Source organism: Poecilia mexicana, unplaced genomic scaffold (genome assembly GCF_051168715.1).
Source record: "Poecilia mexicana isolate PSO_F unplaced genomic scaffold, ASM5116871v1 scaffold_21, whole genome shotgun sequence".
In the NCBI taxonomy this organism is placed as follows: Eukaryota; Metazoa; Chordata; class Actinopteri; order Cyprinodontiformes; family Poeciliidae; genus Poecilia; species Poecilia mexicana.
The window spans coordinates 22,164,383-22,182,391 of NW_028263390.1; the positions used below are offsets into that span (position 1 = coordinate 22,164,383).

Sequence of the window (18,009 nt, forward strand, 5' to 3'; positions counted from 1 at the left end):
CGTTCAGCGTCTGACCCCGGTGTGACTAATCCCACCCATCTCTGTTTTCTTTTGTTTGTTTCTTTAGCCTGTATAATCTGTCTTCCGGATGCTTATCTCTGTGCGGTTTTTGAATTAAGGATTTCTCTTCCAGCTTTTCCACATAATGCTTAATCCGCTGCTAAAATCCATATTCATGTGTTTGCCTCATTTCTGCAGAGCATTTTTCTTGTTGCTTGTGTATTTTGCACAGCTAAAGCCTCAAAATATATTTAGCATCTCAGCATGATTTAGTTTGTTTGCCATTTTTACACAAATGATCCCTTAAAGATGTCCCTTCCTATGGTCAAAATGGTTTGAAAATATTGTTATAGGAAAGTAAATCCAAGAAACTACACAGAAATTAAATGCTTAGTAACATCTTGCTCATGCATTTACAGCAACTGCCAAGTTAACTGCCACCCTGGTAAACGAATGAAGAAATCTGGAAATGAATTCGTGCCTCATGGCAGTGGCTTGATTTCACACTGAAAAATCAACATTTTATTTAAGTACATTTATTCACCGGGAGAAAAAAATCCTGCATTAAGAAATGTTTATGATGCATCTTTCTAACAACCAAGAACTAATTGTAGATGATAATGTTTTTGGTTTTTATATAATATACCACAGGAAACGCAGTTGGTTTACTGTAAGCTTGGTTCTGTGGAAGAGGATTGTTTTGGCCTGGGTGAGATGGACTTTAACTGCAATACTCAAACATCCCTTTGATGCAAAGTCTTTAAGTGTTAAAACGAGGCTCAGTATTTGTGCGGTTTCAAGTGGATGGAAACTTTTCTTAAAACAAGATATTCGTTTTTATGAAGCTGCCTTTCGATTTTAAAAATGCCTATATCTTAACATTTTCTTTCTTTACAATGGAATTGATTTGTTCAATAGATGTAAATTATCCTGCTGTGATGAAATATTGGCTTCTGTTAAAGGTTGTTACCATCCCTGAAGGGCGTAGCGGTGAGAGGGGAGTTTCTGTTTGGTCTGATCATGTTGGAGGAAATTTCTCCTCCTCCTGATAACCACCATCTCTGACTTTAATTTGCCTTTAAGCAACAGAAGCAAACTAATAGAAATAAGACTTGTTTTGATGCTTATTACACTCATTACAAAGGTGATTCATCACAATATAATGGAGGGGATGACACGTGTGTGTTTGTGTTCATGCTGTGCAGCCAAACAGGAGATAATAAAGACACAGACACACAGGAGTTATGTCTGGGATGTAATAGGTAATCCATCATCTGGCGCCGATTTTAACGTGATGCAGGAACAGGATTTTACAGAAATAGATTTTTTTCTGATCTCTGCTTCATTTGGTTGTTCCACATTGTGCACAATAAGCTATAATTCTTCTCCTTTTACACACAAGCAAGCACAGACACGTCTTCAAAGGAACATTTTCTCATTAGTATCGGTCGCCCTTCCTCTTTAATTCTTCAGCTCTTTGCCTTTTGCACTTGAATCGCTGTGACAAGCTGTGACGCAGAGCCTCACTGGGAATATAAGACGCCTGATGCCGACAGGAGAACAACGGAAAGCAGCTCGTAATTCTGAAGGATAGTCAGACTTTGAACTGGCTAAATCTATAACCACATACCCAACAAAATGACTTAAGCATTAAGAACAGAAATGACTATGAAATTTAACTTAGTGTATCTTCTGCCCCTTTTTTTATTAAATTCCAGCAACAAGAGACTCATAATGGTGGCTGAAACCCTGCTGACCTGTGTCCAGAATTCCCAAAAGAAGTTTCAAGTTTCTATTTTATCCCGTTTCCCCTGGACGTGTTAATTACATTTCAGCTCCCAGAGGCTGGAATAATAGTTTTAACTCACATTTGTGGTTCTGTAAGATGAGAGGGGAGAGCAGCCACATTTCCTCCTGGAAAAGAGACAAGAAGAAGAGAAAGGAAGAGATTTTCCTGGTCTTTGACTACAAGTTTCAATTCTAATGACTGAAATGATGCATCATCACATGGATGCCATCTGTCTGCCTGAAATGTTGCAGCGATGAGGTTAAACTTGTATCAATACTTGGTAATTCCTGTGTTTGAATTAAAACTGTAGGCTAAAGCATCACCTCACACCCAAGTCTAATGAAGATGACGTTATTTCTGGTCTGTTCTTGAATTATCTCCCCAGTGCAGAGTGGGAGAAATATATCTGATCAATTATAAAGCTACAGATAACGTGAACAGGTTGCTTTGACCCATAGGGTTAAAGGTCATTCACAGAACTTTTGTTCCAAACCCTTCAGTCCCAGTTGAGTCTTTGACCCGTCCCAATAGTGACTCTACTCCCCTCTGTGAAGTACAAGCTTGGAAAAATCGTAGAATTGACGTTACGGGTTACATCACCGACCAGCGCCTCCGTGTTGTAACTGCAGCATCCAAAACGCCGTTTTACTGAAATGACAGCACATCTGCACCAAGTAATGGATTTTAAATCGACAATATTGGTATTTCTGCTTTCCAAAGTCATTGCAGGAGAAATTTAGCTGTTTCAATTTGGTTTGCTATGACTTGCTGAATACAGAGCAGAATTTGATTCACATGTGCACAGCAGAGTGAAGCAAAAATTATTTTAATGCGTCACATTTGAAAACAGATTTTTTTATGTCAGCCGCAGCTTGCTTGGTGAGCGCTGCCATATTTTCAGCTTTTAATTCAAAACATCACACGAGCTCAAACCTCTCAGCAGGAACGAAGTTATGAAGGACATCAGAGTGGAGGTGTGAGGATTGGGACCAGGCTGACCAGGATCAAGTGACCTTGGTCCGAGTCCCAGACGTGAGTCTCACTTTCTGTCTAAAAGAAAAACCAGACGGATGTGACATGGTAGAGAAGGTTCAGCTCCAGACCTGCAGGTCTTTGCTGCAGGTTTTCTCTGGCCTCCGTCTCCTTTTCCCTGCTGTCAGTAAATGCTGCACAAAAATCATGAACGCTTCAAAAGCAGTTAATCCAGAAAGCCTTGTACTTAACGATAAAATAAAAACTGAAACAAGGTAAGATTAACACACACATAACAGGGTATGAGGTTAAAAACCAGTAAACTGAAACACAACATTCAAATTGGAACCATGAAACCCTCAGAGCATGGCAGATTTAACAACGCTCACTTTTCTGACAATCATTTTCGAGCTGTTGCTGCTTTTTTATGCTGCATTTCCTGCTCTGTTCAGATATTTCTACAGATGATACGTTAAACCACCACATTTTAAGATGTTTTGTGTCATTATTAATAGTGTAAGGTTGTTGAAATAGGCTGAAATCTGCATGTGGGACTCGGACTGACAGCTATTATTCTCAGCAGGGTTCAATAAAAAGTCTGTTTTCAACATTTACATGTCAAGCAGGTGTTTTCCACTGAATAAGCCAGTTTTTTCATCTTTTTAGTGATTTACTACCTCGTCCTATCTGCAGAACAGTTTGTGGATTTTTGAAATCCATGATGTTTACTGATCCCGTATTTATGTTTCCTCCCCCCTTGCTAATGCAGTAACTCAAATATTTGTACAGTGAGTAAATAATCCGTCTTAGCACCATAAATCCTCATCTGATGAATTCAGGTGGCGTTTTCACACAACTTCTGCATTAATTTGTCAGAAACACGTTTTCAATGAGTCTGCAGATCAGAGAATGTGCCTTTCAAAAATCCAGCTTTGATTCATAGCTGTTTCATTCAAATGCAACAGGATGTAGTAAGATTTAACACAGCGTTTGCTGAAAACGGGGATGTTTTGGAGTGTTTTGCGTGTCAGAAACTTGCTCCTGAATGTCACCCGCCCAGAAATGCAACCTGACAGCTCATGATTCCTCCTTACTGAAATGTTTGGGAGTAGTAGATAGGAATCCGGTGTCTTCCCGTGTTAATGCGCCAGTTTCTCTGTGTTCTGCATCCTCTCGGTGTCTTCCTCCCCGCTGTCTCTCTCCGCTGTGAGCTGTCAGAGCGAATGCATTGACCCTGACACCTGGCTGTGTGTGTGGGTGTGCTGGATTCAACTTTCTCATTATAATTCTAAATGTATCAGTCCGTCTCGTCTGGATGAATTAATAGGTTCCCCTGGTGGTAAAACACACACACACACACACTTGCAGGGGCCCAGGCCGTTTGTCCGGCGGTCGGTGCCTCAGGTCTGTTAATTGAATGTCTGTGTTCATGTTAGCGGCCGTGAGAGGCATTGAGAGGATGCCACGGCGCATTAGGGAGACACGCTGTGTGTGTGTCTGTGTCTTGTAAATAGGATTGGACCTTGAACGCAGCTCCTCCTGAGCTCCTAGCGAGACAAGACACAAACAAATCACGCAGTGGCGGGGCGGCCGCAGGTGTGTGTTAAATAGGGAGAAGCTTAATCGTTCTTCTTGTTTTTCCATCTTTTCTTTCCTCCTCATCCTTGCTTTGTTCTGTTTGAACTGTTTCTCCGTTTCTTTCTTTGTCCACATTTTCAGTCTCTTTCAGCTGTTTTTGCTCTTCTCTTTCATTTTCTTTCCTCCTGTTACCTAATCCTCTTGTGGATTCAGTTTAATTAATTCTCCATCATACCTTTTATGACTTGTTTCCTTGTTACCTCTCATCTTTCTCCTTCCTTTACAGGTTTTCTATGATCCAGTTTTTCTCTTTGCAGTTTTCTTATCTTTTCTGTTTGTTTCTCCCTTTTATTTAATCCTTTCTGCTTCCCATTAATCTTCATCTTTCAGTCAGTCTGTCTGTCTGTTAGGTGGTTTCTCTCATGATGCTCAGACTTTCCTTACAACATTAAAGTTCTCTTCTTTGTCCTTTCTGTTATGCTTTTCTTTATTTTGTTTCTTATTCACTCATATTATGAGTATTAGGACCATTATAGATGATTGGGGGAAAATCTGGTAACAGAGGAGAAAATTTCTACTAGAAAAGTAAATTAATTTCACACATTTTCAAGAAAAAACTTAGATTTTGTATTTCTCAAGTGAATAAGTTTTTAAATTGCCTCAAAGAAAATGAATAATTTCCATGATTAAAGTGTTACAGTTACAATATTAGAACTGAAATATTCTCTCGCATAAGTCTAAAGTCTGAAATTAGCATAAAAAAGACTGTGAGCGTCTTGAACGGGATTCAGAAACACACCTGAGAGAGAAGAAGCTGCAACGTGTTCTGATCCAGGAACCATTTACACTTTGGAAATATCTTCTAAATGTACCACTTAGACCTCAGAGGACTTCTGGCAGTTTTTGTTGCAGTAGTTTAAACATTCAACATTTATGGTTTTCCTCAGACTTATGGCTTTGACATCAGGGAAGTTTGTCTTGTAAATATGTGAAGTTAAAATACACATTTCTGAATTTAGTCCTCTTTGGTCTTATGCGTTTTACTTTGATATGTATTGGCCCAAATACTCCAGTGTATACATAATCCATACAATCTTAGCCTTTTTAATTTGATAAATGACATTTAATCGTGACGCCGTTGCTGAACGTTGTGATGATGATCCTCCCCTTTAACTATTTTCCTTCCCAATGTCCTCACCTCTCTCTGACCTTCAGCCTCTTGGTCCCAAACTGGGAACATTCATCACCGGCTTGATTGTGTCCAAGCAGACCTTTGTGATGATAATTGTAACTACTTTTATTGTGGTTGGTATCAGTAATGGATCATTTTTTTCTTCATTCTTCATGTTTTTAGTCTTTTGCTTACTAATTTCTTCTGTGGACATTTTGCTTCAGATGAGCAGAGGTATGAAGTATGTTTTGCTTCTCACATTGCACTTGCATTGGACCTCAAAGTCTGGCTTTTCCTTGTCATTCTGCACAAATCATGGTGGGACTTTGAGTTTCCTCCCTCCAGATGGAGGAAACTCATGCATGCATGGAAAGGAAGAAACTACAAGCCGAAACACATCAGCAGAGATTTAAGCCCAGGATTGGAAGGCGCTGCACCCCACCATGTGGCTCCTTCGTCACCCTCTGTCACTGCTCCTCTTCCTCATTAGCCCCTGTCTCGTCCCATGTCTTCCTCTTCCTGTCCTCCCCTCTTCGTCTCGTTCTTCATGCTTTGTTGTTACAGCCACCAGGGGAAGAAGCGCCAACACGGAATAACACATTCACACACACGGCCTCCGACTCTCAGCCCTCTAATGGCCCCATTTAGACAATGTGTCGCATCAGCAAGTCGTACGGCTGAATAATGAGAAGATGGAGGGAAAGCAGGAGCAGGACTATAGTAAAATAAAGAAGTCGTTTGCTGCATCCCTCCATCCAGACAGCTGTTTCACCGTAAATGTTGTTCTGTTACACACACCATCGCAGCTTTGACCCTGTGTCTGTGTGTGTGTGTGTGTGTGTGTGTGTGTGTCCATTCATCTCCTTTATATGCCAGAGTGTGTGATCGTTGGGGAGAAATATGGCCTCCAGGGGATTTAGCCGAAGCTCCTGTGTTGTGTTTATGATCCGGAAAGTGCAGGAGAGAACACATTTTTTATACATCTCACCCTCAAAGAAACATCTTTTCTCTCTTATGCATTACACAAAAACACACCGAAACACACACTTCCTCCTCATCAGGACAGGCAAACACACAGCTGAACAACACACACCCTCTCCTGCATGCAAACTTGCTCCTATAGCATCCGGTAGATTATATTTGAAACCACACACACTCCAGTCAGAGCAGAGAAGATCCAGCTGAAGCTCTGCTTTCTAATTAATGCCACCTTGTGTTTTCACAGCCGGCTGTTTGGAGATGAACTCGATTTATTTCGCTTTTGCATTTTCTTCTATGAGGAAGAAAAACTCCTTGGCTCTTCTGCAGAATCAGTGGCTTTACTGTTGCTAAAACTAGAGTGTAGCTTCCCTGATTAGCATTTTAAAAGCAGGCTCCAGCCTATTAACGACAGCCTGCATATGTTTTTCATTACCAAGGTCTGTTTTCCAAAGTGTAGCAGTGTGCAGGTTTTCGGGATGATTTCAAGCCTTCCAGGCTCTAACTCGGTCTCATCTGAACTCTTAAGAATGATCACACGCAACACCTCACCTTGAAAAATTACGGTTTTGTTTTGTGGCTCTGCTGAAAATAATATCATTGTGTTCAAGGATATTCTGTCACCTGAGGGGGGAAAAGATATTACAATGCAATAAATTACTGTTCTGCAAGTAATTCAAGCTCACAGGCTTTACTTTTTGAAGTTATGATTGCAGAGCAGTTAGGAGTTCATCTCAGAAGGAATTTAAAAGGTGACATGTCAGTAAACTTGATGGATTGGCTGCTGTCTCAATTCGCTTTGCACTATTTGGAAATGTTTTTACCTCAGGGAAATTAGCTTAAATCACTGGCTTTAACCAGAGGTTTAGAGCTGCTATTTTAGTGTTTAAAAGCTTCATGTTTGATTATTGTGTGGTTCTCCATTTTGGTTAATCGATACATTTGATTCTAAAGCAAATTTTAATAAAAACCATCCTGGTTTTTGAGTGAAGACTTAAAGAAAACATAATCTTTTAAATTCTCATCTTATTTGAGGGACTGATGTCAGGGACGTTTTACTGATTCATCATTAGTTTATTTGTAACAAAATTGTTATTTTGTTATTTGTTCTACAACCTCTGGGTTGTTTGTAGAACAATCTAATTCTAAATTATCCTTATTTAGGCTCATAAATAATAAAAATGTAACTTCCAAACTGGAATCATACAACTTAAATTACTTGTAAAACCAAAAATGAGTTACATACATCGATGCATTCTCCTCACTGACAAAAGGTTGTAAATTTGACCTTATCCTATTCTGACCTACATATATATACATTTTTACCTCTGTGTCCATCTGCATGCTTCCACTTTGACTTGCTGCTGTTTCCCCCAGTGAGAGAAAAAATAACTTATTCTACATCCATGCATACATCCTGGTTGTTTGTCCTTTTAAAGTTTCCTTGGTAGAAATTTGAACCCAAACTCCTTATTCAGTTGATTGTTTTTAAAGTCTCTCAGTATTTGCAGCAGAATATCTGAAACTCATTTAAACAAACATTTAGTCTCGTTTTGACTCTGTTTTCTACCTAAATGATAATGTGCCAGATTCACACCTGAACTTTAAGAGATGTGATTGGAAAACAACGATTTAATATTCTGTGTAGAGCCTCTGTGAAGGCAGAACCCAAACACAAAGCGCAGCAGTTAGTCTTAAAACACAGAGAGGAGAAAGAGGATGGAAACCTAAAGTCCTGCATTCATCTTGTTAAACTGTAAAGAGCGCCTGAATCTTCCTCTGGTGAAATGACCTCTAAAAGCTTCACAAGCTTTTAAATGTGAACAACAGCAGATGGACCAATACTGTAGACACTATCTGACTCTCAGAATGTGACATTTATGACTAAATCTCACATTTTCCATCCACTGTGATGATGAGCGATGCAAAGAAAATGTCACTCTGCAGCCAGACTTAATACTTCACATTTCAACCAAACAACACTTTTCCTTTCGCTGCTCCAAGTCCTTTTAAATTGCACAAATATTGTTTTGCTTTCTAGTTTAATTATGCAGTGTTACACAGGGTGAGTTCAGTGTTAATTAATTGAATCTATGGGTGGTAAAGATAAAATACTCTATGTACTGCAACAATGTGGCTTTCATGTGGATTTTACTATTTTGTTTAAACTGTTTTGCATAAATGTGTTATGGCTGTTTGCTTTTCTCTTTGAATTATAAATAAGAGATTTGTAATTTAAGATAAACCCAAGTTAAAGTTTAACTCCGTCTTCTAGGACAACTTTTGATGTCCAAAGTGATTTACAAAATCTGAAATCAATAATAGCTTAATCCATAAGCTGCACATTAACTTATAAAATATGTGCAAATACGATTAAGAAATAAGAAAACAAACTGACACAATAAAACAATCTGATTGTTTTATATTCTGCTGAATAAGCATCCAAAGGACGAAAAAGTTAATTTTACTGCAGCGAGGCTGAAGTTAAACCTGGTTCCTGGAATCCAGTTAAAGACTGAAGACTCTCTCATGGTGACCACTGGGCCTCTGTTATAAATGTTTAGATATGCAAACATAAAATCCTGCAACTTTTGGGAAAAAGTGTTTCTAATTTTTGGCTGAGAATCTACTTCATGAATGACTCTAGATGTAAATATCTAAACAAACTGTGGTTTTCTTTCTGCTGCAGATCCTCAGTAATCATTAAACCAGTTTGTTGGTTTAACTGATTTCAGTTCTTCCTCTGACCTGCTGCCTGTTTTCCAGATTTCCGATGCGGAGTGGGAGGACATGTTGGAGGGCTTCGATGAGCGGAGTTACCTGAACGCTCGGCGCTGGAAGCCCGGCGACGATCCGTACACGTTGTACGCCTTCAACCAGAGAGAGAGCGAACGCATCCCCAGCGACCGAGCGCTGAGAGACACGCGCCACTTCAGGTACACGACCCTCCGCTTTATCAACAGCACCCCCCTCATACAGGATAAGCAGAAAAAGTCAAGATGTAAAACCTCAGATGGAGTGTGTGCTGAAGCAGATTTCCTGAACCGTTTTCTGATAAGGTGACCTCAGAACAGATATTTTTATTACCACCAAACTGCACAGTTTGATGTATGAATCTGTCAGGACTGCAGTGCATAAGATGAGAGCTTATCAGTACACAGAGGGGCTGAACTCCAGCAGCCTGCAGGCATAAACAAACACCGCTTTCTGCATCACAGGTACACACACACACACACACACACACACACACACACACACACACACACACACACACACACACACACACACACACACACACACACACACACACACACACATTCAAACACAACTCAAGTTCTAATTATTCTCCACCAAAACAAAACTTGATTACAGAAACAAACACAGAAAACAGCGAATTACAATCCATCTGTGCGCTTAGAAATTAATTTCAACCAAAACAGAAATCCTCTTAGCGGCTCGTCGTTCTCGTCTGTTTGAAAGACGCTCAGCGGGAAGATAAGGAGCTTGTCGCTTTGACAGCATCCGCCTCGTCTTATTCGGAGAGATAAAATACTTCCAGGCACTTGTGGAAAGTGTGCAGGGGTCCAGTGTGTCTGCGCTGACACCACTCAGGATTCACAGCTTTTATACAAACCTTCTGAATCTAGTGCACCTTTAAAAACAAGCACTCTTGGATTTTCTGCTGTTGTTGTATTAGATGTTAATCTTTTTGTTTGTTTATCTGGTGTAACTTAAGAGCCAATCTGGCCTTTATTCCTGCTAATCAAAATCAACTTAAAGCCACAGTGTGACATGACTCTTCAAAATAAAATTACGTGTTTTGTTTAAAATTTAAAAATGAAGAACAACAATTTTATTTCTAACAATAAAGTTCAAAACTTTTATTCACCTTTATTTCTTCAGAGAAAATAAAAAAATGCAGTTTGCAAACTACAAGCAAAATAATTTCTTAAAAACAAAACTTACAATATTAGTGTCAATCTTTTTGGGAATTGTCTGCATTTGCTTAGCTAACTGCGTTTTTAAGTTACCTTTAACTTTTAAAACATTGCTCAGGTCTTTAGCATGTTTAGCTAAAGTTTTTTAGTTCCTCCTCCACAGAGGAGGAACTAAAAAACTGTGGACTCCCCTGGTAAATATGATTTTATTAAATTATTTGGTTCTGTCAGGCTTTTTACAACCTTTGCTGAAGGGAATATGCTATTAGTTTTGCTACTTCCTGGATATTTCAGTAGAAATAACTTCAAGCTAACATGAGTTTGAATTTGAACTTGAAGTGGTTTTGTCTTCTCACCACTGATTGATTGTATTTGTTTGATATTTTACACAAACCTTGTCAAAATCCTCATTCAGCCCAAATCTCTCTACATCCAGAACATTGTGGTTTTTTACATGGAGTCCCTCTGGGGTTAGTATAAGGCCCCAAATTACTGACTTATGATTTTGCACTTCACATGATTTACATTGTTTATCAGGTTTTTTATAAATTTTTAAAAAACTAAACTGAGTGAAACATGTTTCCCTAAACATTTTGTTGGCTAAATGACGACTCAGAACCGAAACACTCTGAGTGGTGATAAGCTGTCAGTAGTTGTGAGTGGTTTCTGGTGAGGAGCACAGCTGGCTCCAGGATCCGTCTCCTATAGGAGCCCAAATCCTCTGAGTGTAACTGGCACCTTCATCACGATGTGCATCTGCTGTTTGCATCCCCAGATGATTGGCTCTCCTCTCCTGTAATATCTTGTCTGCTGCCTCTGACTCTGTGTGAATGCGTGTGCAAGTGTGAGTGGTTTTGCATGTGCATATGTGGATTGCTAATGTGCGTAAGCGAGCATTGTGTTGATCGCCTGCATCATCTGTTGTGCTAAGAGAGGAGGGAAATTCACTGTTGGGCTGGCATAAGGCACTTTCTGTGTACGCGCGTGTGTGTGTGGGTGTGTGTGTGTGTGTGTGTTATAAAAGTGAGAATGATGTGTAGGAGGGAAAAACCAGGGATGTACACAGACACTCATCTGTTAGCAGGGAGGTAGGGGGCTGATGGTGCTCATTTATCTCATATAGGACTAGGCTGAAGTGTGTGTGTGTGTGCGTGTGCGTGTGTGTGTGTGTGTGTGTGTGTGTGTGTGTGCGGGGGTGTGTGTGTGTGTGTGTGTGGTTGTGTGCGTGGTGGTGAAGGAGGGTTCTGTTATGTGATTATCTGTTAACTCGGTTACCGTGTAGCTGGGGTCTCCGGGGCTCTTGGCACGGGAAACGGTGGCACCTCATGCTCTGCTGGGACCAAAAACCGAGAAACTGCAGATTCTGGGCTGAAGCTGCTGCAGAAACACCTTCATTTTCATTGCAGAGTCTCTGCACCGCTTCCTACACGCTGGCTGGGTTCCTGAGAGGAAGAACTTGGCTTAATGTCAAGGTAGTTGTGCAGAAACTTTTAGAAAGAGCAAAAAAAAATTGAAGCAATGTAAATTTAGAAAGCCTGAAAAGTTGAGGATGTATAATTTGTAATTTAAAAGTAGAAGACTTTTTTTCACCCCCAAGACTCTCCTTCTCAGTCTGAACACGCCTCGTGAATCTTCCTAGCTTTTAAAATGCTAGAACCTTTCACATCTGTTCAAGTTCTCCTCTGCATCTGTCCACAGCAGAAACTTTCTCCAGCCATCTGTACCACGGCTGCCATCTTTGTTTCTTCTTGTTAGTTCTGACGTTTCTGGTGAATAAACTGTATTTTTAGTCAAATTTAAGTTCAAGCATTCATCTTAGCAAGTGTTTTGTTTTCTGGTTTTTTATAAATATCAGTACTATTTTAATAAGATGAAACTAACCTATCAGTAACTTTTCATCCAGATATTAGAGCTTGTTTTAAGTCAATAATTCTTAAATATTGATAAAAAAGTGCTTGTTGCACTGACAGATTTTTCCACTTATAATATTAAGGAGTTTACTTAAAACAAGCTCCTATATTTTGCTATTTCAGTGTACCAAAATATTTTCATTAGAAACTAGACAAAAATTTAGTGTTTTTGTGGTGATGGAGCTAAAAATATTTAGCTACTCATGAATATAAGCCCAAATCTAAGAAGACAGCTTTTTTTCTTCTTCTGATTGTAACACAAAAAGAACATTTTAAGTGAGTTCCTTTTGTGCTCTTATGTTAACCTACTGTGATAAATGTGACTGAAGGCTTCTTGATTGATAGCTGACAGTCACTTAGCATCATAAACCAGCACCGATCCACAGTAACATCAATTACTGGTCTAAGGAAAATTGCTAGGAGAGGAAAGCACAGCAGGTTTGGAGAATCGGCTGCAGCAGGTCTGTTATTTTCCCAGTGAGGAAACGATCACCTGAAGAGTAAAGGAAGATGTGTAGTTGAAGATGTGACGTTCTTCCTGAAACCTGCAGGCTGTTAATATTCAGATTACAGAGAGAAGTGTCATTCTGTTCTTGGAGTTGGTTGCATCTTTTTAGGAACAGTTGAAAATGTGTCATTTTGATTTAGTGGTATGATGGCAATCTTCCAAATGAAACATCTGGGAGTGAATCCTCAGCCCTCTAACCACTGAAACGTCGTTTTGGAAGCGCTGAACATCCCTGATATGCTGAACAGTGAGCAGAAGTGGACAGCAAAAGGATTTTAAAACACTTCTTAGAGCCTAAACAGTGCAAATATATTTGAAATCAGTCAAAACTAACTTTCAAGTACCAGTTCAGCAAGAAATAGGAACTATTTTTACATACATAATTCCTTTGTATCAATAAAAAAGAACAAGTTCCACTTAAAACAAGACTTTTTCCATGTTGCAGTGTAAAAATCTCCCAGTGGAACTTTTTTCATCAATATGAAGGATTATTAATGTACTAAGATATTTGCACTAGAAGCTAAACAACAATAATTGGTACAATTCAGTGCTTTTGCAGTGTGCAGGTCTCCAGCAGCCTCCTACACTGAAGTGAACGCATTGTGGTTGTTCAAAGCCTCTTCATTTAAAAACAGCTGATTTTATGAGTGGAGATAAAATTTGTGGGTTTTTGCTTTGAATGGAAGCTGAGCTTCCTTTTATTTTGTGGTGTTTGAAGAAGGGAGAGGATGCATCATGCAGAGAAAGGGATGAGGGGACGGATGCAGACATCACAGGGAGCGATGGAGAGATGTTGGAGGAAGAAGAGGAAAAGTTAGGAGGTTAATAAAAAGAGAGAAGGCGAGGTGGAGAAGAGGACAGGAGATGGGGGAGATGCCAAAAGCTGCTGAGAGGAGAGATAATTGCCACATGCAGAGCTTAAGAGGCTGTGTGTGTGTTCATGTGTGTGTGTATAAACCACTCCACTTCAGTGCTCTGCTATTATCTCAGTGAACAGGGGAACCTCCCTCCGTCTGCTCCACGAGTGTCTATAAATCCAGCAGCCGCTTCGCTGCAGGGATTAGATCCAAGCTGGAAGACAATGCAGCACGGGGCGCAAACACATCCTCCAGAGCTACACCGCAGGTTGATATGGCAACCAGAACTGTTTGAGACTTCATGCAAGACAAAAGAAGTGCACCGTCATGCATGAGTTTAAGATAAGTAGTAAGGAACCCGGGGAGCGCACAGAAAGGAGAAAAATACCGCAGTCTCTGATTAGCTCCATGTTTTCTCCCTCTGGGAAAATCTTCAGAGTTCCTTTAAGCTCAATGAACAAACTGTAGTTTATTGTAGTTTTTTTTTTTTTTTTCAGGCTCCCACTTGACTAAAACCTGTAATGCAACTTCAGAATATAAATATTACAAATTTTACACCTCAGCGTCCTTTGCAGTTGAAATGTTGCACATTCTGGTAATGATTGTGATTTAGTATATTGTAGTAGTTTTAGTTACAGTATAGTCATGTTTCATCTATGCACGTTTTTCCTTTCAAGGTGTGGTGAGGCTGGTGTGATCTCCATCGATCACTGGACAGTAAGTCCCAACAACCATGACGGGAAAGCAGAAACATTTAGAAATGTTAAAGTTTAAAGACTAAACTTGAACATAACTAAAAGCAACGTGTTGACCAGCAAACTGACTGTTGTTGCTGATTTTGTTGCCATTTTGACACTTTTTAATCGACTCATTAAGAATGGCTTGTATGCTCAACCAAGGGTCGGGGTCATGACCTCTGATATTTGTTTTGTAGGTCAGAAGATGGAAAGTTTGGAAACCGTTCCCCAGGTTGGGATAGATAGAAAACTTTTAAACTCATTTTAATAATGAACTTAACTCAGTTCATTATTAGATCTGTTGAACCATTTGGGATTTTTGTGTGACTGAAATGAAATTACTTTTTTGTGAAGTACCTTGAGATGATGGATTAGCATATAGGAATAAACTGAACTGAGTTGAATTGGTCTAAGAAAATGTTCAGAGTAAATTTGTTCCAGTTTTAGTCAAGAGTGAACAGTTTGTGTGTATTTTCACTTTTTAAGTTTTAACTTCACTGGGGGATTCCATGTTAGTCGCCACCTTGCATCTGGAGGTGAAGGTTATTTTGGTTCCTACAATGTAAAAACAAAGACAACGATATATAATCCAAATATACCACGTTCTCAAAAGTAAATTTAAAAAAAAGAAGGAAAATGCAAGTTTTCTAATTTAATCTCAGAGCAGATCATTTTTCTTGATTTTTTTTTTTTCTGTAAATCTTTTGTGCTCCTGGAGCTCCAAGCATGTTTTGCATAAAAAATGAAGTTAGTTTCCTGCTCTTTCAAGCTAAAAAAATCAATCAGCAGCGCCTGACACAAAGACATTGTTAATGACATAAGAGATCCAAAAGACATCTGGTCATGAGGGGAAATATCATCACTGTGAAACTGTGGCATTAAAAGGACATAATATCATCATCCTTTCTCTTCTCTGACGCGGAGCGGAAAAACACGGCACACTGCACACATTTGTCATCCTCTTTGTTTTGCCGGGGTGGGAGATGTGATAATGCTCTGGTGTTTTGTTGTTGCTGCTCCAAAATGGAGTCATCGTTCTTTGAAACATCCGTACTTTAAAAGAGAAGAAAAAAATCACCCAGCAGTCCAGAGTCCAGTCAGTGGGTTAGAAATTATTTAATTTCATTTTGACCCAGTGATCCTTGAACACTTATCACTAACTAGATCACGCAGTCATTCAGTACGTCTCTCCGAGTCTGTGTGTGTGTGTGTGTGTGTGTGTGTGTGTGTGTGTGTTGTGCGTATTCGGTGGCGTCAGAGTCCTTTCACACTCAGTGAACCATTTAGTCATATTTCCGTGAATCACAACATGCAGCTAAACATTAATCACCGCATTAGCTCTGGTGGCTCCCACGCAAACACCCTTCATCTTTTCAGATCACAAACCCTGAAAAAAAGAAAAAAGTACAAAGACAACACGCTTCGAACTCTCAATGCGCAACCATTTGATTTGTCCTCATCAGGCTTGTTGATTTGATTACTTGTGCAAGTGATGAATGATAGCAGAGAGTAGCATCCTAAACAGAAAGCAGGGAAAGAAGCCAGCTTAACTTTATTTACACTTTTTATGTTGAGATCAACTAAAAGTGAAGCTCTAGTTGGAAATAAATGGACCTGATTTAAAATCGAAGCAGATGAAAAGTTTTAAGAAGCTCAATCAGTCTGTGAAATCTGCGTGTTTTCTGTGATTCTTGGTCTGAACATGTTAAAAACTCTCCCACTGTCTTTTGAAATTTCAGTTTTAATATCAACCAGTGGGAGAAAACGTGCAAAAGTATTAATACTCCTTAAGCTCCTGCACAGTTTTTTATATTTGTGTTAAAAGTGATCAAAACTAGAGCAGAATTCTGAAGTGGAAGCTAAATGCTAACATGCTTTTCATTAAAAATCTGAAAAGTGCAGAGTGCATTTGTATGGATCGTGTCATTCAGATGTAATTTTGACAGAGAAATGCTCAGTTTTAATTCTAACACTTTTACTATTTACTACTCAACCCATTGACACTGAAATCAGAATTTATTGAAATGTGTCTTTTGCTTTCTTCCTGCGTACCACAAGCCGTGTCTTTTTTGTCATTTTAATCTTTTTCTCTTGTTCTCTGGTCTAGGCAGCTCCTCTTGTCAGAAACACTCCTTCTTTTCCGTTTACTGATGTTTACATTGAGTTTAACAAACAGCACAGCAGAAATCTCACGGCGAGGCGAGGAAATCCCCTTGGTGTAGCGCGGGTAATCTGCTGATGTGGAACCTGAGCTCCAAAGCACCCTGTGCTCCACCACGGCACAGAGTGACAGTGACGCTAAGCAGCTTTACCGGCGCTGGCGCTTTAGCTTTAGCTTTAGCTAACCTCCTTGTTCTGCCTGTGAGACGAGCGAACGTCGAAGCGACCACCGAGCAGAAGGCGCTACTGATGTTCTGATTCCTGATTAGGTAATTCAGTCCTTCTGAATTATCTCCTTTAATTTCCACCCAGTCGGCTCTGGTTTTCCAACTTCGTCTGAAGTTCTGGTGTCTTTTTGATTTTACCTTTTAGATCAACTTTTAGTTTTGAGGAAAAGGTCCTGGGTTGTGCAGAGGCTTAAAGCTTTCTACTTATCTACCATCCAGACATGCCTTTTGGGGAAAACTGATAAAATAATAATACATACTGAGGTATTATGTGTATTTATTAGAAATGTCCTGTAGGGTCTTCAGGAATGTGGATAAATATGGAAGAATTGAGCAGAAACATGCAAAACAATGTGAGTTTTCCATTTTCTAAAATATAAAAATATGTTTTTCTGGAATAAACTCAGCAGATTGTTTTTCCAAAATGATCATGAATTAAACATGGAGGTAGTCATCATTAAGCACAGGCCACTGTGAAAGTTTTACAGGATGATAACTTTGAGTGAACATCCCATAGTATCACAGAAACACACAATTAAAAGTATATAAAGAACAAAAACAAATGGCACATAAAGAAACAAATATCCCTGATTATTTCTGTTATAATTAGGTTCTTACTAACATTTTCTTAATTTTGTTTGGACATATAGGTAATAAATACATAATATAAAGATATTAGGTAATAGATTTTCTAAATCTATTAGTATTATCCAGGTGTGAACATTCATGCTCTGATCGTTCTGTCCTGTCAGAGTTATGCAGGTATGAGGCTGTTATTAGCTGGTGGATTAATTGATCATCTGTTCTGGTTTCCAGCCTGCATTCATCTGCTTATCAGACATGCTAGCATTAGCTTACAGCAGTGCGAGCGTAATAAGGGTGTTATAACCTCTTATAGTTCAGTAGATTCGGTTTGAGAAGACTTAGAGTTTGTGGGATTTCTTTTTCTTTGGTAAAAAAAACACAAGCCATTTCTCCTCATACACTAGTGACATATGTTTGTTTTTCTTGAATTTACCCAGAATGCCCTGCGCTGTAGCTCACTTCCTTCTTTTGGAGCGGTCTCCAGTCCACACCAGAGTTTACTTTGACCGAACCCAGGCGTAGATTTATAGGAGAACCAGAGTTCACTCTTTGGGTCCGAATCAGTTTAATTACACATTTACACCTCCACAAAGGAACCA

The 18,009-nt window shown here is 39.4% G+C and overlaps 1 protein-coding gene across 1 annotated transcript in view; it reads left to right on the forward strand.

Annotated features, from left to right (window-relative positions):
* The window catches only part of galnt14 (UDP-N-acetyl-alpha-D-galactosamine:polypeptide N-acetylgalactosaminyltransferase 14 (GalNAc-T14)), a 139,608-nt gene that overhangs the window by 21,664 nt on the left and 99,935 nt on the right, over window positions 1-18,009 (forward strand). Inside the window, exon 2 of the mRNA XM_088002060.1 lies at window positions 9,255-9,424. Within this exon, the coding sequence (XP_087858186.1) occupies window positions 9,255-9,424 (170 nt within the window). The remainder of the gene's footprint in view (window positions 1-9,254; window positions 9,425-18,009) is intronic.